This window comes from Panthera pardus, unplaced genomic scaffold (genome assembly GCF_024362965.1).
Source record: "Panthera pardus isolate Hobbes unplaced genomic scaffold, ASM2436296v1 HiC_scaffold_13, whole genome shotgun sequence".
In the NCBI taxonomy this organism is placed as follows: domain Eukaryota; kingdom Metazoa; phylum Chordata; class Mammalia; order Carnivora; family Felidae; genus Panthera; species Panthera pardus.
The window spans coordinates 141369447-141397363 of NW_026526688.1; the positions used below are offsets into that span (position 1 = coordinate 141369447).

The 27917-nt window shown below is 38.1% G+C and overlaps 1 protein-coding gene across 1 annotated transcript in view; it reads right to left on the minus strand.

The window, feature by feature from the left end:
- FRAS1 (Fraser extracellular matrix complex subunit 1) overlaps positions 1–27917 on the minus strand; it is a 429797-nt gene that overhangs the window by 260379 nt on the left and 141501 nt on the right. Inside the window, exons 3-4 of the mRNA XM_019466685.2 lie at positions 9764–9871; positions 1752–1844 (exon numbers count right to left, since the gene is read on the minus strand). Coding sequence (XP_019322230.2) covers positions 1752–1844; positions 9764–9871 — 201 coding nt within the window. The remainder of the gene's footprint in view (positions 1–1751; positions 1845–9763; positions 9872–27917) is intronic.

A 27917-nucleotide genomic window follows, 5' to 3' on the forward strand; every position in this document is an offset into this window, starting at 1 on the left:
CAATGACCAGCATGCCATTGGGACAAGGAGATTGATAAGTTGGAGAAGGAATTTGTTCATTGTTTGAATCCTGCATTGATGTTTACTGAGCACCCACTCTGGGAAAAGTTTAGCGTTAAGTGCCTGGTTAGGTGGGAAGCAAGGAAGATCACTACAAAGATGCAGAAAATACTGTCAATGTTCTCAAGCATCTTAAACCAAGATAAGAAGATTGTGAATATGCAAAAATATAACACAAGAGAACAAGTGATAAATGTCATTAAACTACAAAGATTTATTGAATTCTGATTTTCCATGTCCCTAGTATCCTCACTCACTCGAGACGTCTGATTGTCCCCTGACCTTGTTTTGGATACTAGGTGCTCCTTCATTTGTGAGATTCAACTTGGTGCTTTTGACCTTGAACCACACACCTATTCAAATCATTATGACCTGGCATTACTTCCACCACCATTACGCTCTGCAGCACTTTCCATTTCACAGGGGCCCCCTTCAGCAGCAAGGTTTACACCACTCCACATAATGCAGACTGAATTGAGCAGCAAAGGGTGATATGTGGTATGAAGACATTCCCAGCATAGATCCTGCTTGGGTGTCTTTCAGCAACACATTGTGCAGAACTGAAAGAGTGGCTTCCTCAGGTAATTAGGAGACAGTGGCTCAAGGGAGATGATCCTGTCCCACGGGGAAAGTACACTATGCTCACCGAGTTTTAGGTACACACTCTGAATAGCAGCCTAGAGTGGGTATATCAAATCCCACTAACCTGAATGGGCAGAGGCATTAACTTGGGGAGGGGTTTGTATCAGGTGGAAGATGAGGATTAAAAGCAAAGAGCCTCTTTCTACCACATTCAACATCACCTACTGCCTCAGGGTAACGTTTAGGTGTAAGTAAAGATGGACTGTATCCATTCCATTTTCATAAGTCCTATAAGAAACCTTGCAGTTGTACTTTTTAATCAGTACTTAATGTCTATAAATTAATCCTAAAGGATCTGGAATGAAAAGAACTTTAGGATTGATTTCTAGTATTGTGGTTCTAAATGGGGGTAGGTGAGCATTTTGTCCCTTAGGGGAAATTTGTCCATGCTTGCAGACACGTCTGGTTGTCAGGACTTAGGGGTGCTTCCAGCGTCTATATAGTGGGTAAAAATCAGGAATGCTGCTAAATATCCTACAAGGCATAGGTCGGCCCCACCACAAAGCCTAAAATGTCAATAGTGCTGAAGTGTAGAAACCTTACCGTAATTGAAAGAGCCTTGAATTAGGAGTAAGAAAACCCAGGTTCTAGGTCAGGTTATACCACTTATTAGTAACAAGACATTGGGCAAGAACCTTAAGCTCTTCACAATTCAACTTTTTCATCTACAATACAGGAGTAATAAGATCTGCCCTATTCACTCACTGAGGGTTGTTTGTAATTATCAAAGGGAAACAATATATGTGATACAGAGACAAGGTGGTAACTTCATTATTCAGCATCACAACTTCTTCAATCAACATTGTCGAACTACGCTTTATAGACACAAATTCAATCTACAAATATTTACGTAGGACCTATGAAATTAGTAGAACCATTTTAATTTTATTCAAGAAACCCAAATGTCTATGGAAAGTCAAATGGGCCTCAGGTCCTCCACAGCCCAGGCAAAGAAAAAAACCTCTCTTGTCAACACAAGTTCAGCATTCAGCTTTCCCTTGTCAATGATCTACAGGCATAGAATCAACCATAGGTCAGAAAACACTTACCGCATAGATTTTCTTTTCATGATGGCAAGATCCGGAAGTCCTCAACACACACTCAGGGCAGCACTGGTTGGCAGCTATTTGAAGCACTTCTCCCTGAGCATTTAAAAACAGCTCAGTGTAAAACAGCAGCAGGAAACACACTCACAGTGGCTCATGGGACCCCAAGTCATCTCAGATACACTAAATTTCATGAGTTTCCATGGGTGACAACAGACAGGATAAACCAAATAAACTGACAAAAAGGATTCTCTCTGTCAAGATGAGCTTTTCTCAAAGTTAAAACGAACCCTCCTGTGAAAGCAATTTCCTTGAAAATTGTCTACACCTCTTCACATGTAATGAAGTGGAGAATTTTATTCGCTAGAAATGTTCCATCTGAGTGTCACACAAGAAAAGAAGTTGGGGTGAGAGAAGAGCTGTATCTCCCTGAAAAGTTTGTTTCCCTCTGCTGAGAAGAGAAGACTTGGGATGAGGGTGGGGGTGGGGTGGCCACAGAACTGGCAGGTCTTCTAGCTACCTGTGGAGGCCTGCTGCAGCTGGTGGGGGGTGGGGAGGGGGATGAAGTTCTGATGTTCACTTTTACTGAACAGAGTAGCAAGGCACATGGGGCAGGGGACTGACAAAGCTGAGAGAGGAAACAGCATTGTTGTGAAGGTATCACATGTACTGCAGAGAGCCAGCTAGAGTTCCTGGACTCCAATAAAGATCTACATTGTTTTTCAGGGCTACTGTAATTCGAATAGTGTTTCCTATCGAGATGCGATACTATCAAAGGGACGGGCTACTACGTGATATCCCGGGATCTCCTGGGAAGTTGTCATGTTAACTAACCATCCATTTGCCACTGTGAAGACTCCATCTATCCAAGCGTTATTAAAACTGTGGAGCAAAGAGCATATGTTTGTCTTTGGGGCCCAGTGATCCTCTGACTCATCTTGCTTTTCCACTTAGAAATCTTAGCATTTCAACAAGTCTTAAAGAAGTGACAGACTGGGCAATGAGTGATTTTGACCAAAAATGGTAAGAGAGCCTGCATTAGCCAGGAAATCACAGCTTGTGACCAGAATAAAAGTCTACAAAGAATTCATCCAGTAGAATGAAAATATGTGTGTGTGTGTGTGTGTGTGTGTGTGTGTGTGTATGCATGCATGTGTGTGTATTAATGTTTCTTTGATATTTGAGGTTTCTTCCATTTAAAAAAATGTACCTACAAGAGAATTCTAATTTTATGTAACTACATCCACAAGAGTGGGTGAGAAATGGGACTAAGATTTTACCACTGTTAATCCACAAGACAGATAAATACAATTTTATCTAGCAACAGTGATCACCAAATGCCTCCTATTTGCTTGACAAGAGATAAAATATACAATATGGGGTTTTATAAAATTATTCATACTATGCAACATTAGTGACTTTTCAAAAAAGTGCTCTCTGAACCCAAAAGGAAACTACACTTGTCTGATTTTCACAGTAAACTGTAGAAAACATATTAGCTTAATTTGCATTAAGAATTTCACACAGATAGAAAATAAGGTAATCCAAGTGTTGTTTATATTCTAACATGGAAGCAGGGAGCAAGGAAGAAAGGCAGATAAAATCAAGGACCATTTTATGCACCCAAATTAGTTTTGTTTTCTATAAAAACTGATTTTTCAGATTGGCCCTCAAAACTCATTTCATAAATATAATATTATTTATTTGTGAACATCAGTGGGGGGCCCCAGCTTGAGTCTAACTATTGAACTTGTGGTAGAACATAAAAGAGGTGATTGGGTCTAAAGGAAGAGCAAAAGATTTTGCATGTGGGCGCTTAGAGAAGGAGAGACAGAGTTCTTGCTTCATGACCATGTAACCTTGCATAGCCCTGTGAGCTGTGAGCTGCATGGAACACATAAACCTAGGGTTTGCATTGAGGAACAGTGGGAAGTAACTGTATGCGTAAGAGACATCAGTGAAAATTGCTAGGGTTTCTGGGCAAGATTACTTGCATAGGATCTACAAAAATCAACCAACAATAATTATGATGATCATTTGGTAAAGATAGCTAACACTTAACTGAGTACTTAGAATAGCCAGGTACTCTTGTAAGCATATACATGTATGTGCATATACATATACATATATGTGTGTATGTATGTGTACATATGTATTATGTTTGTATATATACAATATATAATTCTCACAACTTAATTAGGTAAATAGTATTATTAGCTGCATTGAGGTTTGCAGCCAAAACCCCACATGTAATATGGTGTTCCCTTGCATGGTATTGCCCTCCTCTATACATATATATTCTCCAGAAATCCTGAGGAGAGGATTGGTCCCCACAGGACTGGGTTAAATAATTAAGGTTCTAAATACCTCTGTTCTCTTTTTCTCAATATTTTTCTGTCTCTGTCTTTCTCCTTATTCCTAGGTAGCTAGCTCCCCAGCTAGCTATTCTAGATAGATATAGGAACTGGATATAGAATCTGTTACGTATGGATAGGATGGATGGATAGATAGATAGATAGATAGATAAATTGACAGAAAAAGAAGAAACATGTATCAGAATTTCCATTGACAATAAATTATTTCCAGTCAATCCACGAGTAAAACAAATTGTAAAAGGACTTTTAAACATTTTTAAAAGATGAGAGTAACAAAAGTTATTTATTAATAATAATAACTTAGGGTACAATGGTGATTCATTAACCTGTGCCGTGAACTAATGTAAGTATACCACAGCAGATTTGAATAACAACACATATTGCTGAGAAACACAAAGGAAAACTTAAAAACAACATGGTAGAGTAGAAATTATATTCGGTCATGAGTCAGGGCCTAAGGTATTGTCATGGCTGGACCACTTGCTAGCTCTATGTCTTTGAGCAAGTGACTAAACCCCTACAGGTTTGTTTCTTTGTCTATAAAATGAGAAAGTCTGACTAAATGAATTCCAAAGGACTCTTGTAGTTCTATCACTCCATAATCTATTTCATTACTTAAAATAAAGAACCCAAGTGCTCTATGATATACTCACATGATCCTGGAGTAGGAAATTTCTTATGGTTGGATCATTTGGTCCAACCCTCTCATTTTACACAGAAGGAAACTCCTTAGAGTTTCGCAGTCTTCAATTATGTCATTCTTTTTATTACTATCATTCACCAATTTTCTGATCACTCTTTCATACTCACTCACTAAAGACTTGGCTCCGAGGTCACAGTTTCTTTTCTACACTATGTCTAGATATAATTCTCGACAACTTCAATGTCCATGAAACTGGCATTCTATCCTTGTACATTCTTAACCACTTCAATTCAAACAATCCTCCTCTCCGCTTCACTTGAGTCCCCCCCATGGTCATGGTTGACCTTGGGACCTATCTACACTCCAAATTATTCTATAACAGAAACCTTCAACTCTCTGAATCTGAAACTTCTGGACTTTATCTCTCTCTCACCCTCACTCCCACCATCTCACGTCTTTCAGCAGAACGACACTTTTTTCCCTCGAAGTCATTCAGCTCCCAAATGGCCTCATTTTCCTATTCATGTTAGCCTCAATGCCCAATCCTTACTGTATATTTTTTCTTTCTCTCCATTGATATGGAAAAGCCTAACCCAGGATCTATTCCACAATTTGTCATTTCTTCCGTTATACCTGGCTAGTAAACATTGATGAGAAAATTATCCCATTATGCAGCTTGGTACCCGCACAGGTTCCTGGTGTCGTGCTCCATGGGCCCTTAATATCACGCACACATACTTTACCTCAACCTTGGTCAGTCCCTTTCTCTCCTCAGTGACAGCTCCTAACATCCACTCTCTTTCTGCTCCCAACCAAATCTCAAAATCTTCACAAAGTCAGATTAGATATGAACTACTTCAGTTTCCTGTCCCTTTTTTTACTTACAAATCTAACTATATCTGTATCTGTCCATGTCTCTTTCTTTCCAGTTTTAGAGAATGAGGTTGGCCTCCCTACCCCAACCTCTGGATCCCACACACTCTGCTTCCTAAAAACCACTCCTTCTAATTCATTCATTCTGTCTGTCCTCCCTACCCCATCTCTCATATCATCAGCTTCTCTCTCTCTTCTAGGTCACCACCCTTTTTCCTCCTAGCATGATCATGTCTGTATCATGCTAATATCAAAAATGAAAACAAAAACAAAACCCTCTCCCTTCTCTTGTTTGGTCATTCTGCAAGTATTGACGAAGCGTCGTACACTGTGCTGTTCGATGGGCTGCAATCATGAAGAAGACATGGTTTTTGCTCTCAAGAAGCTAAGAGTCTGGAGGAGGAAGCAAACAAGTAAATAGGCATTTGCAGTCTACTTAAGAGCTATAAGAAAAGCAGCAACACAGGAAAGCTCAATGGTTAGGGATGAGAGGTTCAAAGAAGCTTCACAAATGACTGGTGTCTGCCTAATGCCCCATTTCTCTCCTTCTAGTCTCAGCAAAGCTCCCTGCAAGAGCAGCCTTTACTTGGCTTCCTTTCCCTACTTTCTATTCACTCAAACTTCTGTGATATAGCTTCCTCTCCCACCACTCTACTGACACCATCTTCCAGGTGGCCTGTGATTAACACTGTTGATACAAACTCCTTCTGGAAACTCTCTACTCTCCTGGCTATCATCATACTGCTCCCTTCTCTGGCCACTTCTTACCTCTTACCTCTTTGACCACGTCTCTTTAATCTTCCTAAGATCCCTCTTTTATGTTTACCTCCTTGTAAATGACTGTGCTCCCCAAATTGCATCCTTGATCTTATACTCTTTCTTCACAAAATCTCTTTATATGAGCTCATTAAATCTAAAGGTTTACACTACTGACTATATGCTAATAATACCCACACAATATTTCCAACCTTGCCTTCTCCTCTAAGCTTTAGACTCATATATGGGCTCCCTTTTTGACATGCCCACCTGGCTTCTCCATGGACATTTCAAACTCAACGTTCCCTAAAGTGAAATCATCATTTCCTCCCAGACAGAATGCTTGTCCTCATTATCACATATTTTCAATATCAGTCAGTGGCTCAGCTAACAAATCATCAAACCATAAATATGGGAGTCATATCTCCTTTTCCTTTCCCTCACTCTTCTAACTTCATTTAGTTCTGCCTAGTTATCCCCTAAATGTTCTTGAACCTGCCCTTTCCTCTTGAGCCCTACACTACTGGCGCCCTGATTCAGGTGCTCATCCCTTCATCTAGATTATTCTCATGGCCTCTGAATTGATCTCCTCGTTTCTATGCATTATCTTAGAAAAACCAAAGAGATCTTTCTTAAAAGCTGGAAATTATACCCACATGTCTGAAATCTTCATTAGTAATCTATTATCTTAAAAATAGAACCCCAAGCTCCATAGTACAGCATAGTACAAGGCTTTCCATAACCTCGAACTTACCAACTCTCTAGCCTGATCTCTCATTCATTCATCCAATCGGTCAAAAAATATTTATTGAGTGCCTACCATGTGTCAGGTGCTATTGTAGGTGCTGAGGATATACAGTGAATAAAAGAGACAGTAAACAAGAAGTATCAGTAAAATATATAGTATGTCAGATATTTGTGCCAAGAAGAAAAATAAAGCATGGAGGAGGAATAGGAAATGTGTGGTGGGGTAGAGATTTGCAATTTTTTTCAAGTTTTATTTATTTATTAATTTAAGAGAGAGGGAGTGGGGAAGGGAAAGAAGGACAGAAAATTCCAAGCAGGCTCCATGCTGTCAGCACAGAGCCCAGCATGGGGCCAAACTCACAAACCAAGAGATTATGACATGAGCCAAGATCAAGATTTGGATGCTTAACCAACTGAGCCACTCAGGTGCCCCGAGATTTGCAATTTTAAATAGAGTGACATTAGTGCAAGACTTAAAGGAGGTAAAGTAGGTAAAGAATCAAGTGATTGACATATATATATATCTCCAGAGAATGAACAATTTCATCAGGAAAAGCAGTACAAAGGCCCAAATGTCGAAAGTGTGCCTGACATATCCAGGAACACCAAGCAGGCTTGGTGCCTGAAGCAGGGTAAGCAAGGAAGAAAACAGTAGATTAATTAAAGCGGTACAGTAGTACTTTACAGGACACTGTGAGCAGTTACTCTAAGTGAGAAAAGAAGCCATTGGAAGCCATTGGAGGAGTTTAAGGAGAGAACCAACATGATATAGCTTAATTTTTAATAGGATAACGCTGGTTGCTAAATCAAGATTACAGTGAAGAAGCAGATCCAGAAACAGTGAAACAAGAGGCTAGAGTGAGAATACAGACAAAAAAAATGATAATATGTAGAACCAGAGCTAAGAGCAGGGAAATTACATTTGGGATCTACGGTTTTATGAAGAAAGCTGGGGAGTTGCTAATGCACTGGATGTGAGATGTAGGAGGTGGTGGGGAGGTCAAGGATGATGCTAAGTGTTCTGGCCTGAGCAACTGGGAGAAAGGAGTTGACATTTACTGAGATGAGAAAAATTAGAAAAGCAAATTGGGAAGGGACAACATCATGTTTGGTATAGAACAGAAGTCAGAAACTTATTTTCTGTAAAGGGCCAGATAATAAATATTTTAGCCTTTGAGGGCCACATTTGGTCTATGTCACAACTACACAACTTTGTCCTTGTGCTATAAAAGCAGCCACAGATAACACATAAACAAATGAGTATGCCTGTGTTTCAACAAAATTTTGTTTATGGACATTAAAATTTAAGTCCATATAATTTTTATACCATGAAATATTGTTGTTTATCTTTTTCCAACCTTTTAAAAATGTAAAAAGTGTTCTTTTGTTGTAGGTCATACAAAAACAAATGGCAGGCCAGATTTCATCTGCTGAGCCCTGGTACAGAACACATTTAATTTTCAGCAATATGATCAATATCTTCCAACATTTCATTCCAGGCTTCTTACAGGATACCACAGCTGTTCACGGGCAGCAGAAGAGGGTGTATCTTCATGGCCTTTATATGACCAGCTCAGATTCTGACATAACATGCTAAGCAGCAAAGTAGAGATCTTTTAGGAGTATTGGCTCCATAAAATAGAAAGCCCCATATTTACAACAAAAGATTATTAAATTTACCAACACTGGATGTACACCCAGCTTCTCAGAAATAAACCCATGAAGAAATTGAGGGCTACACTGAAAGGTAGAAAGAACCTTCCCTCCAACGTTAGAAACAAACAGAAACATATTAGCGCTAGATGGCATAAAGTCTCAAGATTCATTATTATGGGGGGGGGGGAGAGAAAGAGAAAAATAAACTGTACCTGTGAAATTGACAGAATGCTTTTTAAAGAAAAAAATTTAGTCTTCTCCACAAAGTTTCAAATGTTCAAATTTGAAGCTTAAGCTTTTTTTTAATAGATTCACTTTAAAAAGAAAAGAGTCAGCACCTGGAAAAAATATTCTAACAGGATAGATGTGTCAGAAAAAAACTGAAAATTTTTAACAAAGGGGAAAGGAGGAAATATCTCTCATATACTTGGTCAACCAGGAGATTTCTCAAGTCAAAGGTCTTAGTGAGCTCAATGGCAGCACAATAATGTCAGTGGGAGAACAAATAGTATTTTTGGAAAATCATCTTCAAGAAGTCAATGATGACTTTCAGTCCATTCAATGGCTTGTAAATGTTGTGGTGATTATCAACAGCTTTGGCACTGGTCAGCCCCAGGGAACTCTCTGGGCAGCAGATGATTAACTGCATAATCATGGTTAGGTTGCTTAAAATCTCCAGGCTTCATATCCTCATCTGTAAAGTGGGGATAAAGATACTTGCCCCACATGATATTAAATGGGATAACGTTTGTAAACCTTTCACTGAGTGCCTGGTCCAGAGTAAATTCTCAATAAACAGAAATTAAGATATTCTTAGATGTGATGTTAAAATTCTCTTCTGAATTTCGTAAGGCTTCCAGTTAGAGATTGGGATAGATGTCAGAAACAAACAACTGAAAAGATGCAGAAACCCTAATCTTCTCTGACTTTACCTGTTCATTGAGGATACAATTAGGATGACATACCTTTTCAAAGGCACACTGAGGGTTTCTGCAAACAGCAGGTTTGCAGATAACGATGTTGCCATGGCAACGGCAGTTCTGGCATGAATCAGGCTTCCAAGTTGTGGCATCCTGCAAGGAAGCATAAGCTTTCAGTTAAAAACTGATCAGTCAAGGTATGAGCACAGCGAAGCAGCACCATCAACAGCCCCACAGCCTAAACAATTAAAAAGCAACAGAAAGTCACAGGCACACACAGTGCTTGCTGGGCACTGATTAAACCCTGAGAGGCAATAAAAGCAGTATAATCCATTTCACCACAGTCAGCCCACGTAGCCAAAAACAAGGGCATGCGGCAGAGAGCTGTCGATACCCAGAGTGAAAAACATCGATTGGCCTGAAACCTCAGGAGGACACGCTGCTCCCTGACTTGAAGTTTCTCTTTGTTGTTAACTAACAGAAACCATCGGAGCATGTTTAAAGGAAAATGACACTTGGACTGGGAGTAACCAGCATCCTAAAAGCAGGATTTGCCAGTAGATAACATCAGCACCTTAGACTTCACTTTCTGTCTCTTGCATACTGCATATTCTAATGCTCACAGCACAAGGACTTGGGTAAGTAGTTCAATATTTTTGAAGCAGATCAACCAACATATTGAGTAACTATTGTATGCCCAGATGTACACTAAACATACTGGGGTACAAAAGAAGCATGCATATGAGCACAATCCATAAGATTCTCACAAATTATTATGGATTATGAACATGAGGGCCTTTGACTTGAACCGGGATGAGCTGGGACTTCCCCACAAAAAAGCGGAGACCAAGTGGGATAGTTAATGTTACATGTCAACTTGGTTAGGCTGTAGTGTCTTGTTCTTTGGTCAGATACCGCCTACATGTTGCTAAGATATTCTGTAGATGTAATTAACATTTACACTCAGTTGATTAAGTAAAGGAGATTACCTTCAATAACATGATAAGCCTCATCCAATCAGTTGAAGGTCTTTAGAGCAAAAATTGACGTTTCTTGGAGAGGAAGGAATTCAACCTCAACAGTAAAACATGGAATTCTGCCCGAGTTTCCAGGCTACCAGTCTGCCCTACAAATTTCAAAATTTCAGACTCGTGACTGCAACTTCAAATCTTGCCTTAATTTCCAGCCTTCTGGCCTGCCCTACAGATTTTGGACTTGTCAGTCCTCACAACTGCATGAGCCAATTCCATGGGAAAAAAAAAACCAAACCTATATATATATATATATATATATATATATATATATATATATATATATTTAAAGATACACATATGTCTCCTTTTGGCTCTGTTTCTCTGGAAGACCATGTCTGCCATACCAGTGCTAGCACAGATTTACATGGAGGTGCACAACATTTCCAAGCACAAATGAGGTCATTCTTTCACACCGAGAAATGGTCTTAGAAAATGTGCTTCAAACCCAAAGTCATTTAAGAAACACAAAATATATCCGAGGTAAGGTAACATTCCCAGTGGCTAATTCACAAAAACTCTGAGCCAAAGCAAATGAGTACTAGAACCTGATTTGGAATACCTCTGAATTTCTTTCTTTGTTTTTTTCTTTTATTGTTATAGCACATGCCTCTGAAATTGACAATACTGTGCCAACTACAGTCTCCTCTTAAGCGAAAGAGCAATGACAAGTAGGCAAGGAAAAACAGGTTTCATTCCCTGTAATGTAAACGATGTAATATATGTCCCTTGCTGATTTCGAGAATGCAATATCAGTTTCAAGGTATAGGATAAAAACGACAACTTCACAAAGCCAATGGCCACCATTTATTGACTATTATCTTATGCTGACTTATGCATGACTTTGGGAGCAAGAAACACTGATAGAGGAGGCATTTGTAGTACTGGAGGTGGGTGGCCTAGTTTGCTTTCCTGACCTCTGCCATCATTCTAGAGGGCTGGGCCCAGCAGAGAGGGAAGTAAGTGCACACTTCTCTGAAAAGCACTGACATGTGTGACAACTCTGTAGTGCTGGCACTATTATTAGGACTATTCCCACTTTACGAATGAGGAAACGAGACATGAGAGATTGAGTAATTTGCTCAAATCCACAAAACTCTAAGAGATCTAAATACTCAGGGTCAGGAGCCAAGCTGCCTGGATTTGAACCCTGGTGTCACCATTCACAACAGTGAGTCTGTCATGGGGGCGCCTGGGTGGCTCAGTTGGTTCACCCGCTGACTCTTGATTTTGGCTCAGGTCAAGATCTCAAAGTTTGTGAATTTGAGCCCCATATCAGGTTCTGTGCTGATGGCATGGAGCTTGCTTGGGGTTCTCTCTCTCTCTCTCTCTCTCTCTCTCTTTCAATCTCTCTCTCTCAAAATAAATAAATAAACATTAAAAAACCAAAAAGAACAGTGAGTCTGTTATCAAGTTAAGGTGTCTGTGCCTAGAATTTCTTATCTGTAAAGTAGTAATGATAAAGTACTTAACTCATAGGGTTGTTGAAAGGATCAAATGGGATGATGTATTTAAAGAGATCCGAACAGTGCCTAGAATTTACTGAGGGCCTATTAAATGTAATATATTTTTAATCCAAAAGCTTTCTAAGATGTCATGATCATTTAGCAAACATCTCCTAAACATTTTCTTTTCTCAGAGTGAAAACAGTCCCATAAGTACCTGACTTCCCCATCTTCCCACATCAGGCCACACAGGTAAAGCAGACTGAAATTATTATTTAATTAGGACCCTAGGACTGAAAGGATTCAGGACATTGCAGGAGAAGGGAAGAATGAATCCACACATTGATTTTCAAGACTACTTAGGAAATTGGAAAAGTCCCTGTGTCGCTGAGCTGACATAACCAAGAATCCATGTCTTCCTTTCATGCAGATATGGGATGGCATTACCACCTCCATGGACTCCCTTCAGCTCAGTACGGCTCTAAGGCACAGTCACCTTCACTCTCTCTAGGCCTGGCATTCTTACGCCAGGGGTCAACTTCTTCTCTGCATGTCAATTGTTGTCTCAGAGGCCCCAGACTCCGAAACAGTCCATTATACTTGTTAGCAGCTCTCAGTCACTGCACTTGGCTTACTGAACTTTAAATAGGATCCTCTAAAAACATGGAATATTTTACTTTCACTCATAGAAGCATAATTTTTTTCCTTATGTTAATTCAAAGTTAAATTTATCTGGGCCCAAGAGGCCTTCCTGAATGTGTTTATGAATCTGTCTTCCTATCAGACTATCACTCTTTAAAGAAGGAGATCTCATTTTTTTCCTCTATATATCCCCTTCACCAAGCATGGTTCCCGAGTGCTGGATGAATTAGTTAATGAACAATCCTGAGTACTTGCTAACCCTCAAGAAAGCATCTCTCCCTGAAAATTGAGATATCCCAGTTAGAATGCAAGATCTTGACAAAACAATGTTTAAGTGACAGCACTACAAAATCCCCATAATGTTGATGGCTATTACTTCACTGGAATCAAACCATGTTTGAAAAAATTTTTCTTCATCTGGCCATCGGACTTATCAAAAACTTCCTTATATTGATGTCCTAATAGAGTAAGTAATTTATGGCTAATTTAAAATAAAATGAGCACTTTAACCAATGCCTGGATAGATAGCCATATATTTTTCAGGTCTAAAACTTTACGAATCAATTTCTACGGTTCCATAAAATTGCTTTATGAAGGTAGGGATAGGAGAGTTCCTCAATAGCTAAAACTTTGGATAAAGCTATAAAGTCCAAAGAAATAACATTGTAAAGTAAGTTTTACAGATTTTCCATGTTACTGTTGCAATTCTGTTGCTTTATAATCCTTTCTTGCAATCTAACACACTCTGCAAAAGAAGTCTTAAAATAGTTTTTCCCTAGAATATAGATTAAGGTATTAGATTATGACAAACCTAAAAAGCTATCGAAATATAATCTGCTAATAAGTTTATAATATTTTAATAATATATGAATCAAATTCTCTTATAGATAATACGGTGTCTCCATCTACAAATATCTTAAAGTGATAGCCAGGTAATTCAAGAAAAATAAATTATTTCACTTGGTTAAGTATTTATTGAACATTTGATTCATGCTAAAAATATACAGTGAATATATATCCCTCATCAGTACTAAAATTTCTGGGGGGAAATTTACAGTATTCTGTAAGAGCAGTTATATCAACTGTCAACATAAATTTTCTTCAATTTGAATAGTATAATAACCCTATTTTAATTATTAATTCATCTCATTTTAAATTCCCTTGGTTTCTTAGACCAAAAATGAGAAAAAAGAAATAAAGCTCACCCAAAGCTGTGCTTTCAAGTTACAAAATAATATGTAGAATATAATGCCATTTTTATAATAAAAATATACTTATGTGCATGGAAACAAAATATGGAATTATATAAGGTAGTAAGTGAAGGATGGTCATTCTCCAGTATGGACTGTAGGTGACTTTTTGGGTTTTTTCCCCTTTATCCTATCTACAGTTTCTATTTTTTTCAGTAACAAAAATACATAATTTATGTGATTTTTTTTAGCATATTAAAATTTTCTAGAAAAGCTTGACCAGTATAATAGGCATGTATATTTCCCATTTATTCAATAAAATATTTCTTTAAATAAAATAGTTTCACAAAAACCTCAACTTCTCAAAGCCATCTTTAGGTGACTCAATGCTGGGATACAGAGCTGATGAGAAACTCTCAGGTGGGGAAACATGGACCAGGACCCCTGGCTTCTCTGGGTGGTAGGATAGCTATAGGCGGCTTGGGCATCAGGTCCCTATACACTCATATTCTGGAAGATGATCCAACACTCTCGCTTTTATGAGTTTCTTTTCCTATTTTGATAAATCTTCTTGGCATCAAGAATTACTGATTCTTCTGTCCTTATGTTTAGCCCTTGGGAGACCCAAAGCTTCCTTGAGTCAAATGGGAAGACCTAGCTGGAGATTGCATGGTGAGGGTACAAGTTTGGGACTGACAAATGAAAGCTGTTGGAATCACATTGGAGGAAGTGGGTGCTAACAGTCTCTCCAAGCACCTTCTGGGGAACAAGGTAGCTTGTAACTTGGAGCAAACCAGGCTCCAAAGTGGGGATCTCGAATGAAGATGGTTCAGGATAGGATTGTCATAACTTGATGGCACCAGATCATGCTTTTCTCCTCCTTAAAAAGTTCAAGTGGTAACTTATTTCTCTCCCTGATTTCATTTTCTACCCTCTCTCTGAAACCTTTTTTACCTGGCTCTAGGTATACTGGTTTTCTTTGCTATTCCTGAAACTACCAAGTATGTTCCCAGCTCAGGGCCTTAGAATGTGCCACTCTCTCTGTTTGGGGTGCTCTTTCCCCCCAAACATCACCATGACTTATTCTTTCATTTCATTCAAGTGGCTGCTCAAATACCACCTCCTCAGATAGTATTTTGCACCTATCTATTCCTTTACTTGGTTTTCTTCCTCGTAGTCACCACTTAACATCATATTATACAGTTGTTTACTAATGGTCTTTCCTTTTCCCACTAGAACATAACCCTAAAAGATCAGGAATTTTGTTTGTTTTGTTCACTTCTGTGTCCCTAATGTCTAGAACAGTATCTGCACATAGTAGATGAAACTTACATGATCTTTTAAAATCACCTTTAAAATATAAGGTAGAAGAAGAACAACAACAAATATGTTGTATTCCTTTTTCTGCCAACCATAGGTAAATAGGATCTGGGCATTGAACTGGCATGTGGGAGGTGGAGTTAAATCAAACTACCTATCACATATTTAACAGGGAGCCATTTATCTAAACTTCTTGAGTTATTCCCAAACCTTCTTGCACTCAGTAAGATTTTTAAAAATTAATTGTGTTTCCTACTTGTCCTTCAACTCAAGAGAAGGCCACAATATTCAACTGGGTCTCATATCTTCATTTCTGTAGGTTTATTTTCTGACAAGTCTAGTTTTCAGAAAAGATAATCCATAAAAAAAGTTTCGTTGACCCAGCTCCAGTTCAGGCACGGAAATAATGTTCTTGTTTGTCAAGGAACCATAAAGAAATGAATCAATAACTTTCATAAGGTTATTTTAGAGTTCAATTCTTCTCCCCAAGTGCCCTTCCTCAGACAGCTTAGATAAACAATACCTTTTTCAGTCAGTCTCATTTTAAAGTTCATGTAAAGCTCCTTATCCAGCCTCAAATAAAAAGGAGCAGAAGACACATATTGTTAAGGAAAGATAGGAGTCCTTATCTTTACATTAAATTCTCTTCTTTCAGGAGGAGCAAATGCCAAATGAGAGAGAAAATGGCAGACCACTTCCTGTCTGAGACCTATTTCAAAAGCTTGCTTCATATAAGGCCCCCTTATGGAGTTTGTTGTTTTCCACACCAAGGACCTAAGTAGTTTCCCATTACTGCATCCTGGAGAGACTAGCTTGTACCTGATGTCTTCCTCCAGCTGTCTTAAAATGATAAACTCAAAGGCACCAGCTATAAGAAAATCAGTTTGGATACAGAAACAACAGCATGAATCACAGATGAAAAGACAGCTGCTACACATAACTGAAAATGTCTTTGTTCAACTGGCTGACAAGAGTCGCTGAACAGCATGCCAAGTTAACATCAAGTTCCTGTACATATGTTTCCTTAGGGTAGTGTGGTAGCACAGGCAGGGGCAGGGGAAGGAAAGGGAACAAGTTCCTGCCATGTGCCAGTATTTCCGTGAGTCCCCCATACACACGCTAGCCTATTGGTCCTCCCAGCAACTTGTGAACAAAGTATCACTACCTTATATTTTATAGAGGAGGGAATAGGGTGTCAAAAGACTGAAGGAATTGTCCACAGCACATAAGTCATGAATAGATCTGGATTCAAACCCACCCTTTTCTTCCATGCTCTACTATTGTCATATAATATCAATAACAATAGAATGCCTTCTATTGTATAGCAGTCTTACCAGTTCAAATCACGCTTACTTCCATCTCTCACTCTACAAGCCAAAATGAGGCACAAGAGGGCAGTGCTGCAAATCTTCAGAGGAAAGGACTGTGGGGTTAAGTGACTTATCTGCCTAAAATATTCCCCATGCCTGCAAAGCATATTCCTACCCCCTTTTAATCTAACTTCCATCATCATGTCCTCCAGGTCTCAGTTGAAATATTACTTCCTCAGGGAGGACCTCCCTGCCTCCTTGACTAAGGTAATATTTCCCTGCTCCATGTTCCCAAAACTTCCCCTACTTTCACAATGCAAGACTTATTCCTCCCAGGTCTGTTTTGCCCAGAAAAGAAGAAGGAGAAAAATGGCACTTTCTGGATTCCAGACCCCTGAGACACATTCAGATCTTTTATATTTCTCCCTGAAATATTGTGAGATAGATATCATCATCCCCACTTTACAGATGAGGAAACCAAGGTTCATAGGAGTTAGGTAATATTACCAAAGCTTATAAGTGATGGTACCTATATTTGAACCAGTGTCTATTAGATTCTGAAGCTTTTATTTTTCCAACCATACCCACTTCTGTACCCACAGCCTTGGTCTGTGAACACAAGGTCATACACCACATTAACTCAAGCAGCAATATCAGGATAGTAGAGTGGGTAAATGTGGGTTCAAATAACAACTCAATTGCTCCCTAGCTGTGGGATCTTGGGACAAATCTCTTAGCTTTTCTGAGTGTCCATTTCCTAACATATAATACAGATAAGACAGAACTAAAGAGTGAGAGTAAAGATGAAATAAATTAATATACTTTTTTTAAAGTTTATTTATTTATTTGGGGGGGGGGGGCAGAGAGAGAAGAAAAGAGAGAATCCCAGAGCAGACTTTGTGTTGTCAGCTCAGAGCCTGACATGGGGATTGATCCCATGAACCATGAGATAATGACCTGAGCCGAAATCAAGAGTCAGACACTTAATTGACTGAGCCCCTAAATTAATATACATGTTAGCACAGTGCCCCTAATTAATATACATGTTAGCACAGTGGCTGATACATAGGAAGCACTTACTAAATGTTAGATATGAGTTTGGTCACCTGTCACAACCTTAACCAGTTGATGATGGTATTTTCTGCTACAGAGAGTAGTTGTAACATTTAGAGCTTTAGAAAATCCTCCTGGAATCTCCAGTTTCCAAGATAAGGAGGAGTTAACTTTCCCATAGCTTAAATGTTTACAAAATATTCCACTAGAGAGTGCTGTGGAAACTACACTCCTAGAAGAGTATACCAAAAAAAAAAAAAAAAAAAAAAAAAAGAATCTCTTCAAAATGTAGAATAAAATTAAATGCCCAGTAAATGTGCTTCATATTCCAAATTCTGAAGCAATGGAAACACAGTCTTAGCTCTGTAACTCTTCTATTTTTTATGCACAGCTTTCTATTTATTCTAACACAATTCTGTTACAGTGAAAGGACAGCCCAAGAACATCCAATGACAAAATAACCCTCATAAATTTCTAGAGATGTTACCTGCAGAAAAAGTTCTATAATGAATAAAAAGTCTGCCTCATATTTCCACTTTAAGTAAGTCAGATACTAGGGAGACCCTGGTATAGCTTAAGCTTATAATCACATTTTTCCCTCTAACAATTCAGCTCTTACACATTTCATTTCACACTCCTAAGGAAAATGAAGGAAAAAAATATGCATTCAAAATATTTGCACATGAAATTAAATTACTGCTATTCCATTATATCTCGTATTAATATTATTTATTTTGTCTTCCTCTCCCACTAGATCATTATCATTTGTTTTATAATTTGTTGTTCCCTCCCTTCCCAAGAGTAGAGACAATTTCTTTATATATAGATAGCTTTGTGTTCCCATAGTGCCTAAAACATAATAGGCACTTACAACGTTTTTGACTGAGTTAATGGATGGATGGATGGATGGATGGATGGATGGACATTCTCAAATTTGGATAATCACTAGCCATTTTGTGATGTAATTGCTGAAAAGCCAAATATATAGACAATAGCACTTCACTCCCCATGCTGCCCAATAAAAGTCTTGCTCCTGCAATGGCCATTTTCAATATGCACTATCTGAAATCCTGCCTTCTAGACTTAGGTCTCAGTCAAGACCTTTACTCTGAAATAGCCCCTCTATTTCTGACTGAATGCCAGGCTCACCTGCCTGATACTGCCATGTTCCAGCATGCCAACACTGCACGTACCATTTGAAGTTCTCCTGCATATCCTCAACCCCTCTTTTTTCCTGTAGCCAGGCTCTTAGCAGTTGACCTAGTTAAATTGGCCATCCAATAAATGGCTGGGAGCTGTACTGACACTCACATTCAACCAGGAAAAGCCACATCCTAATATGCCTGTTTTCAGGCCTGAACAAGGCCCTGACTCAAAGACTTCATTACCAGCAACCTCACTATTTAATGTAAAGCAAGCCCTTAAACAGGGGCTACGCTGCCCTAAGAGGCATTTGAAAATTTGTTTTGAAGACTGAAGGTTGGGGTGCTACTGGCATTTAATGGATACGGATCATAAATTCTAGATTTCATGTCATGCAAGACACTCTTGCACAAAGAAAAACTGTCCCATTTCCAGATGACATTTGAACGTCCTTCCAAACATTCATGTCAGTGAAAAATCTGTTTATAATTACCTGGTTATTATCCTAACTCTGTTTCACATATAAACACAAAAAAAGTTATTGAGTGGTAATAATATGTACTGAATTATCCAAAAACTTAACTATCATGTAACTCAAGGGAAGACTGTACTTTATTTTGTTTAGAACTTTATGAAAATAACAGAAGACAAAAAAAAATTGTATTGGAAATTTTTTAGAAACTATGAATGTTTTATCAGATAACTAGTATCCCCAACCATAATTAATTGGAAATTCAAGAACAGCAAAATACAAACAAATGAGATTAATTTTTTTAACTGCGTGCTGAACATAACTTAAAAGAATATTAGTTAAGTGAGGAGATAGCTCATTAGAAAATATCCAAACTGAGGGACAAAAAACAAAAAGTATTAGAAAAGAGCATGGGAGACACATGGAACATACTGTAAGGTTTAATATATAGGCATGTGAGGAAGAGATGACAGAAATGGGCAAAAATAAATTTTTGAAAAAATAACAGCCAAAAAATTTCCAAAACAAAGAAAAACATTAAGATTCAAGAAGTGATAAGACTATCAAGCAGAATAAATACAAAGAAAATAATACCTTAAGCACATTGGAGTAAGACTACTGAAAACTAACAGTAAAGAATAAAATCTGTTTTTCCTCTCTATTCCTCCCCACTTCCCCAGCCCTTAGCAACCAATTTCTATTTTCTGTTATATGAGTCTATTTTTTTTTTTACTTTTTATTTTCATCGTTTTTCAAAGTTTTATTTATTTAAGTAATCTCCACACCCAGCATGAGACTTGAACTCACAATTCCAAGATCGAGTTACATGTTCTTCTGATTGAGCCAGCCAAGTGGCTCTTGACTTTTTTTTTTTTTTTTTTTTTTTTTTTGAGATTCCATCTATAAGTGATATCATATTGTATTTGTCTTTCTCAGTCTGGCTTATTTCACTTAGCATGATGCCCTCCAAGTTCATCTGTGTTGTCACAAATGATAGGATTTCCCTGTTTTTAAGGCTGAATAATATTCCTGTGTGTGTGTGTGTGTGTGTTTCACATTTTTTTTATCCATTCATCCACTGACTGTCACTTAAGTTGTTTCCATAGAGAAAAATCTTAAAGTCTATAGAGAGGTGGAGAATTATCTTCAAAGATGAACACTAAACCTGATAGCCAACTTCTCCACAAAAAAAATGATGGAAGTCAGGAAAAAAATCTTTGAAGTGATAAGTAAAAACAATAATCAATTTAGGATTCTATACCCAGCAAAAATAGCCTTCAAAAAATAAAAGTGAAATAAAAACATTTTAAATTAATAAAACTTATGAGAATTTGTCACCTGCAGACCCAAACATAAAAAAGTAAAGGAAGTTCTTCAGGAAAACAGAACATTATTATAGATGGAAACACAGTAATGTAGGAAGAAACTGAGAGTAATGGAAAGGGCAAATGTGTGGGTAAATATAAAAAATAACTGTGTAAAACAAAAATAATATTTTGTGGAATTTAAAATGCAGCTAATGTAAAATGGATAACAATAACATCTAAGACTGCAGAAAAGTAAATAAGTTTAAAGTGTTTCAAGGTCCTAGTACTAGTTGGGAAGAGCTAAATAATTAATACATGTAATCTCTAGGATTACCACTAAAAGAAATAGTAAAAGCATGTATAACTAAAGAAGCTAACAGATGGGGAAATGAATTTTGTATTGATCCAAAAGAAGAAAAGAGAAAAAAGAAACACAAAACAGGAGAACAAACAGAAAACAAATAGTAAGATAGTAAATATAAACCTTCAAATATCAATAATTATGAAAATGAAAATTAAAAGATTGTCAGACTGGATAAAAACAGTGAAATGGATCCAATAACATTGAGAGCCATTCTTGCAAAGTACCAATTGAACATCTCAAAGATAAAAAACCCAATTTGTATATGTATATAAATATATACATATTTGTACACATAATTTGTATATGTATATAAGTATATACATATTTGTATACATTTATACCTCTGCCCCATCCAAGATGGAATTTCAGAGACTAAATTCTTCAACCATTCAAGTCACCAAGAATTTGAGGATCTGTCACTGTGCTAAGCAACTGGGAATTACAAAAAAATATAAACTGGATACCGAAGAATACAACCCTGTTCCTTACATATGCACTTGAACTTGAAATACAGTTGAAGAAGCAAGATTTTGAAAATAATTAGGGAACAAAGGAAAAGAATAATTGAAGAGAGAACCTAGTATGGAAAAAGAGCACTGGACTGGGAGTTAGAACCTGCCTTCAGCAAGCTGGGCACACTAGACAAGATTCTTCCTCCATAAATTCAGAGGCTAGAGCTCAGTGTCCATAATCTAGAAATGAATTCTGGAGTCATACATCTGGGGGGTAGAATCTAGCTCCTTGACTTAATAGTTACAGAACCTTAAACAAGATAATTTCCTGACTAAGCTTCAGTTTCCTTTTATATAAAAAAAATATAAAGATAATAAAACCTACTCAAGAGGAATATTAGGAGGCTAAATTACATAACACATTTTAGATTCCTCAGCACAGTGCCCAACACTTATAGGGTAGAGCAGAGGCTTCCAGTTCTCTATCCTTAGACCCTTCCTGTACTCCAAATAAATCTCTGTATGACCTCTGTTTGTCAGAGGGATCATCACTGTACATCTTTGTACAGAGGTCATAAAGCAGTTCATCATCTGCTTGATTTTTTTTCTCATGTGTGCATTTCATGACCATGTTCATCAATATACAACCACTCCTGATGTGCAAGTTACAAAGCTTACTTTTCAAAATAAGATACCATATAGATAATGCATTTTTTTAATCAAACACTCAACTTTACAAACCCATTTTATAATGTCCATTTTAAAATGTCTTTACACAAGTTATATGTCCATGCAATACTCATGGCTACTTTTTACTAAACAACTATTATATACATACATTACATATGTATGTGTCTTATATATACATATATGTGTATATTACAGGTGTATATACATGCATATGTACACCTATAATATTCATATCACATACAAATATGTATTTACATGTGACATTTAATCCTTGCAAAAACCTTGTGAATTACTTAATTATTGCTTCTGTTTTCAAAAAAAAAAAAAAGAAAGAAACCAAAGCTTAAAAAAAAAAAAAAATTGGTGACTTATCATATAACTGGGAAAGCCAGAATTTGAAGGCAGTGCTGCTTAGTATCAAGAACTATGCTCTTTCAACTAAAAGATGATAATTCTGGAGAGGACAGCTCTCAACAGGTTTCTGTATAACTGATCACCTGACCTAATTGACTTTGGCTGCTGTCACCACCTCCACCCCACCACAGTGCAGCTGGCAAGGATTTCTGCACAGGAAGGAATCTGGGACCAACAAGGGTAACCAGCTCTGCCTCAGCAACCTTACTCTCAATATCTTACTCAAGATCTTAAACTTCGAAGGAAACAAAAACAGCTTCTCCTCTAGAAACGTTTGAGGAAGCTTTCTATAACGCCACATGGCATAATAAAGTAATAATGATATGGTAACAAAACTGTACCAGACAACACTGCTCAAATCAACCTTCTTAATCTTGGCAAACGAGAAGAGTGCATTACATAGCTGCTGCTATTTCCATGTCCTGGGTGAGTAGTGGAAAGTCTTCCAAAGTTCTAAGTCAGAGATGGTAGACAGGTTTTCTCACAGATGCCAGCTCTACAAAAAAAAAAAACACTTAAAATGCTGTGTTGAGGAGGATTCTGAAGCTCTGTCCAAGTAGGGTAAGTGGAAAAATTACTATTGCATGCCACGGGCTCAGGGTTAAATAGTGGGGAGGAGCAGAAGTTACCCATGCCATATGATCCCACATGCTACAGCCCACACAGTCTACCCTAAAATATTGTTCGCCATTGTCACTCGATTCAGGAATTAAAATGGGAAAAGAAAAAAAAAAAAAAAAGGAAAAGAAAAAAGCAAGCAAGCTCGGTTTGGCCAAAACCACTGATATGATTAACTTTAATGCCAAACTAATCAACCACATTTTACTTTTCTTATTTTTCCATTAAGCTATTCAACTCTTTCCAGACATGTAAACCTTTCCTCATTCATAACCAGTTTACAAATGGGCTTCTGTTCTGCATCAGCTACTGTTCCCAAGAACACTCTGGCACAGGCCACGACTGGCATATGGGGTTAGCATCTTCACCTCTGGGAACATGGATTCCACCCCCATCCCAAACCAAGAGAAAATTAACTGCCAGTTCTGATGGGAATGACATATTGACTAAGTACTTAGACCAAGCAATCCACTCCTGCAGTCAGCAAAATACACAGTGGTTGTATTCTCTAACAACATAAGAATGCTTGATTAGATTTGCCTCAAACCTCACTGTTTGCCAGGAAGCCACTGAAGAGAAGCAGGGATCAGGTGTCTCCAAGGAAGACCCTCCCAGGGTTCACTGTGAAATCCAGAGGCAGAACCCAGAGCAATTACACTTCTGGTACAATTACCAGCATCACCCACTCCCTGCCAACTGAGGAGACTTGGCAGCTGAATAATACAGCTTTCATTTTACATTTCCACTCCAATTAGCTGACAGTACTAGTCAATTGGCTGCATCAAACAAAAAGCAAGAGAAGTTGAAAGGCCTCTGTGTGGTTTACAGAGCTGTGCCTTAGAGAACAATGAAGAGATGAAAGGGACTGAAAAGAGAATTAGGGGACCCACCGCAACAAAAGGGCCAGCTGCAAACAACCCACAGGTGGGACACATGGTTCAAGTGGTGCACCGGAGATATTTAAGCTTAACACTCATCCCACCTACTGTCTGTTCTACTAATGGCAAGAGAATTCAATCACTGCCCCTGTAAGGTCTGGTTGGGACTTAATAACATTGCACAGTACATATGCATACAAAAAAGCACACATTCTCCTGAGAACTACCCTCTCCCGTCCTACCACACAGTCCACATTTACAGAGAAATTACTGAAATGAATGCAAAGTCCCGCTAGTGCTTAGGGGCTGTGAAAGGAATAGAAGACAATGAGTTTCGGGGTGGGTGGTAAGGGTTCACAGTCTCACCGATGAAATGCACACAGGAAACAAGGAACCATACAGTGGACATCAGGGACAATGGGAGGGTGCAGCAGTGACTTTGAGTAACTGAACCATCAGAATGTGCTGACCAGTGCCAGGATCCTAGGTGGATCCCACAGAGGGGTTCTAATAGATTCCACTGGAGTTCTCTGAAGTTCTGGCTGGAAAACTGCAGTAACTCTTCCAGAGCTGAACAGAATCAACCAGGGCCTCAGGCCCAGTAATAGTCCACACTGAACCCGGCAAGTTTCCACATGCTGCCCCGTTCTCCTATATTCTTCCAGAGCTTAGAGGAGCCTAATCACAGCCCTTGTAAACAGCCTGGGAGAGTTCTGTCTGGTCACATTGTGGACAAACCTAAAATTCCCAGTGCCCTTGGGGGAATGGTTCTTTTAAAGACAGAACATACATTATAATTTGTTTCCTGGGCTTCATCCAAAATACACTATTTCAGCCTTTATCCATTTGGGGCCCTGTGATTGACATTTAATATGGACTGAAGGGGTTTTGTGATCTTGTCCCAAAGCTGAATGTCAACTGTGGGAAAGAGGAAGCATTCACTTGCAAATCAGGGTTTGCCACCCTCTTCTTGGTGGCTTAGGGTCTCGCAACTCGGTAGAACCACATGTCCTTGAAGCCCATGTTCAATGCAGGCTGAGTGGTTCAACCCGGACACTATTCTAAAGGTGAGAGGACCTAAGCCAGGCAAATGTAAAGAATGAGAATGAGTAAGAACAACTGTTACAAAGTCATTAAATAGCATGTTATTTAGCTGATCCACCTAAGTAAAGACAGAACATATGCAAATTTTTAAGGTTTCTAATACATATACAAAAATACCCTCAGGTAATTTTACTTCAAATATCAATTAAACAGCCCAGAAGTTGTTTACTGTCACATTAACTTTGTGTACATACAAGGATTTGTTGCAAAGAAGGCAAAAAAAATTCTTAAAACACGACTAGAGACCACTAAAAAAAAAATGGCATTTTTAATCTTTATGATAAATTTTATATTCCCACCATTTTTTGGTTTAAAAAGTAGATAGCTGGTCACATATTATTTTTTATAATAAACATGTGCTAATTCCTTTTAAAAAGAAAGAAAAAGAAAAAAGTGTTACTAGTATTCTTGGAACTTCTGAAAGTTTGCATACCTGCCAAGTTGAGATAAGCTCCCAAATAAAATGATTGGTAAAAGAGGAAGCAAGTAAAATTAATGGATGCATTTTGGATGTTGAGTTTGAAAAGTTCTTTATAGATTTTGGGTACTAACTCAACACCCAAAAAACAAATAATCCAGTGAAGAAATAGGCCAAAGACATGAATAGACACTTCTCCAAAGAAGACATCCAGATGGCCAACTGACACATGAAAAAATGCTCAACATCACTCATCATCAGGGAAATACAAATCAAAACCACAATGAGATACCACCTCACACCTGTCAGAAAGGTGAACATTAACAACTCAGGCAACAACAGATGTTGGCGAGGATGCGGAGAGAGAGGATCTCTTTTGCACTGCTGGTAGGAATGCAAACTGGTGCAGCCACTCTGGAAAACAGTATGCAGGTTCCTCAAAAAATTAAAAATAGAACTACCCTACAACCCAGCAATTGCACTACTAAGTATTTATCCAAGGGATACAGGTATGCTGTTTTGAAGGGGCACATGCACCCCCATGTTTATAGCAGCACTATCAACAATAGCCAAAGTATGGAAAGAGCCCAAATGCCCATCAATGGATGAATGGATAAAGAAGATGTGGTATATATATATACAATGGACTATTACTCAGCAATCAAAAAGAATAAAATCTTGCCATTTGCAACTACATGGATGGAACTAGAGGGTATTATGCTAAGTGAAATTAGTCAGAGAAAGACAAAAATCATATGACTTCACTCATAGGAGGACTTTAAGATGCAAAACTGATGAACATAAGGGAAGGGAAGCAAAAATAATATAAAAACAGGGAGGGGGACAAAACATAAGAGACTCTTAAATATGGAGAACAGAGGGTTACTGGAAGGGTTGTGGGAGGGGGGGATGGGCTAAATGGGTAAGGGGCATTAAGGAATCTAGTCCTGAAATCATTGTTGCACTATATGCTAACTAACTTGGATGTAAATTTTAAAAATTAATTTAAAAAAAATTTTAACAAATCAATGGGTGGATTAATCCCATACCTCTGGATTAGATGACCTCGGGTTTAGATGATTTCCTGTCTGACCGGTCTCTGAGACCTTATGGCTCTGACTCTTCACTTAATTCAATTAGACCACACTGAACATGAGAAATATGCTAAAAATTTTCTCCATTTGGCTCCTGAAAAAAATATCTTGTCCACAATACAGGAAAATCACCACCACAGTTAACAACAGGATCATAGCTATATACATAGTAAAAAATGTATTTCTTTCTTCTTTTTTAAAAATGTTTATTTATTTATTTTGAGAGACAGAGAGCATGAGTGGGGGAGGAACAGAGAGAAAGACATACATACAGAATTAAAAGTAGGCTCCAGGCTCTGAGCTGTCAGCACAGAGTTGGATATGGGGCTCGAACCTACTAGCCGTGAGGTTATGACCTGAGCTGAAGTCAGATGCTTAAATGACTGAGCCACCCAGGCACCCCTAACAATTATATTTTTTTGAGAAGTGCCTAGACTTGTCTCAACTTAAATTTTGTGATCCAATCAGTATCTGTCCTAACTACTCAATTCAATTTTTCAATGTGGCAGAAAAATATCCACAGACAATATGTAAGTGAATCAGCAGGTCATATTTAAGTAAAATTTTATTTACGAGCACTGACACATTGTTTTCATGAAATATTTTTCTTCTGGTTTTTCAACCACTTAAAAATATAAAACCCACTTTTAGCTTGCCAGCCACAGGCTGGATTTGTCCTGCAAGCTATAGCTGGCCAACACCTGATCTACTGCATCAAAAGAAAGAGAGAGAAACAGAGAATGACAGAGAGAGGAAAAGAATTGATGAACAAAATAGATTGTGTTTGTATCATTCCAGAGGGATAAGTGAGGGATGGCATTCAAGCTTCTACAGTACAATAGCACCTCTGGTCAATTTGGAGTTGATAAAATGAGAGGAATCTCAAAAGAGTTAATCACCTACTCTAACCCACATCACTTCTGTCCCTTGACTCTTGAGCCTGCTGATAAAATTCTAGCCACTATTCCTGTCCTTGAGCTGTACTAGAAGATATGGGACGAGCAAGATTGTCATCCCTGCTGTCAGTAAGAATGATGGGCCGTCATTACCTGATTCTAGACTGAAAAGAAAAGTATTAATGCTTGGATACCTGCCTATCACAAAGCAAAGCAACTCATTTTCTGCAGAGAAAACAAAAGGAACTAACTTCTGCCAATGGAAAGATCCCTTCATGAAATTTATTATCTATGGAGTGGCAGAAAAAATAGGCCCAACAAAATGTTAAATTCCAAATTTGTAGCAGCAAGGCAATTA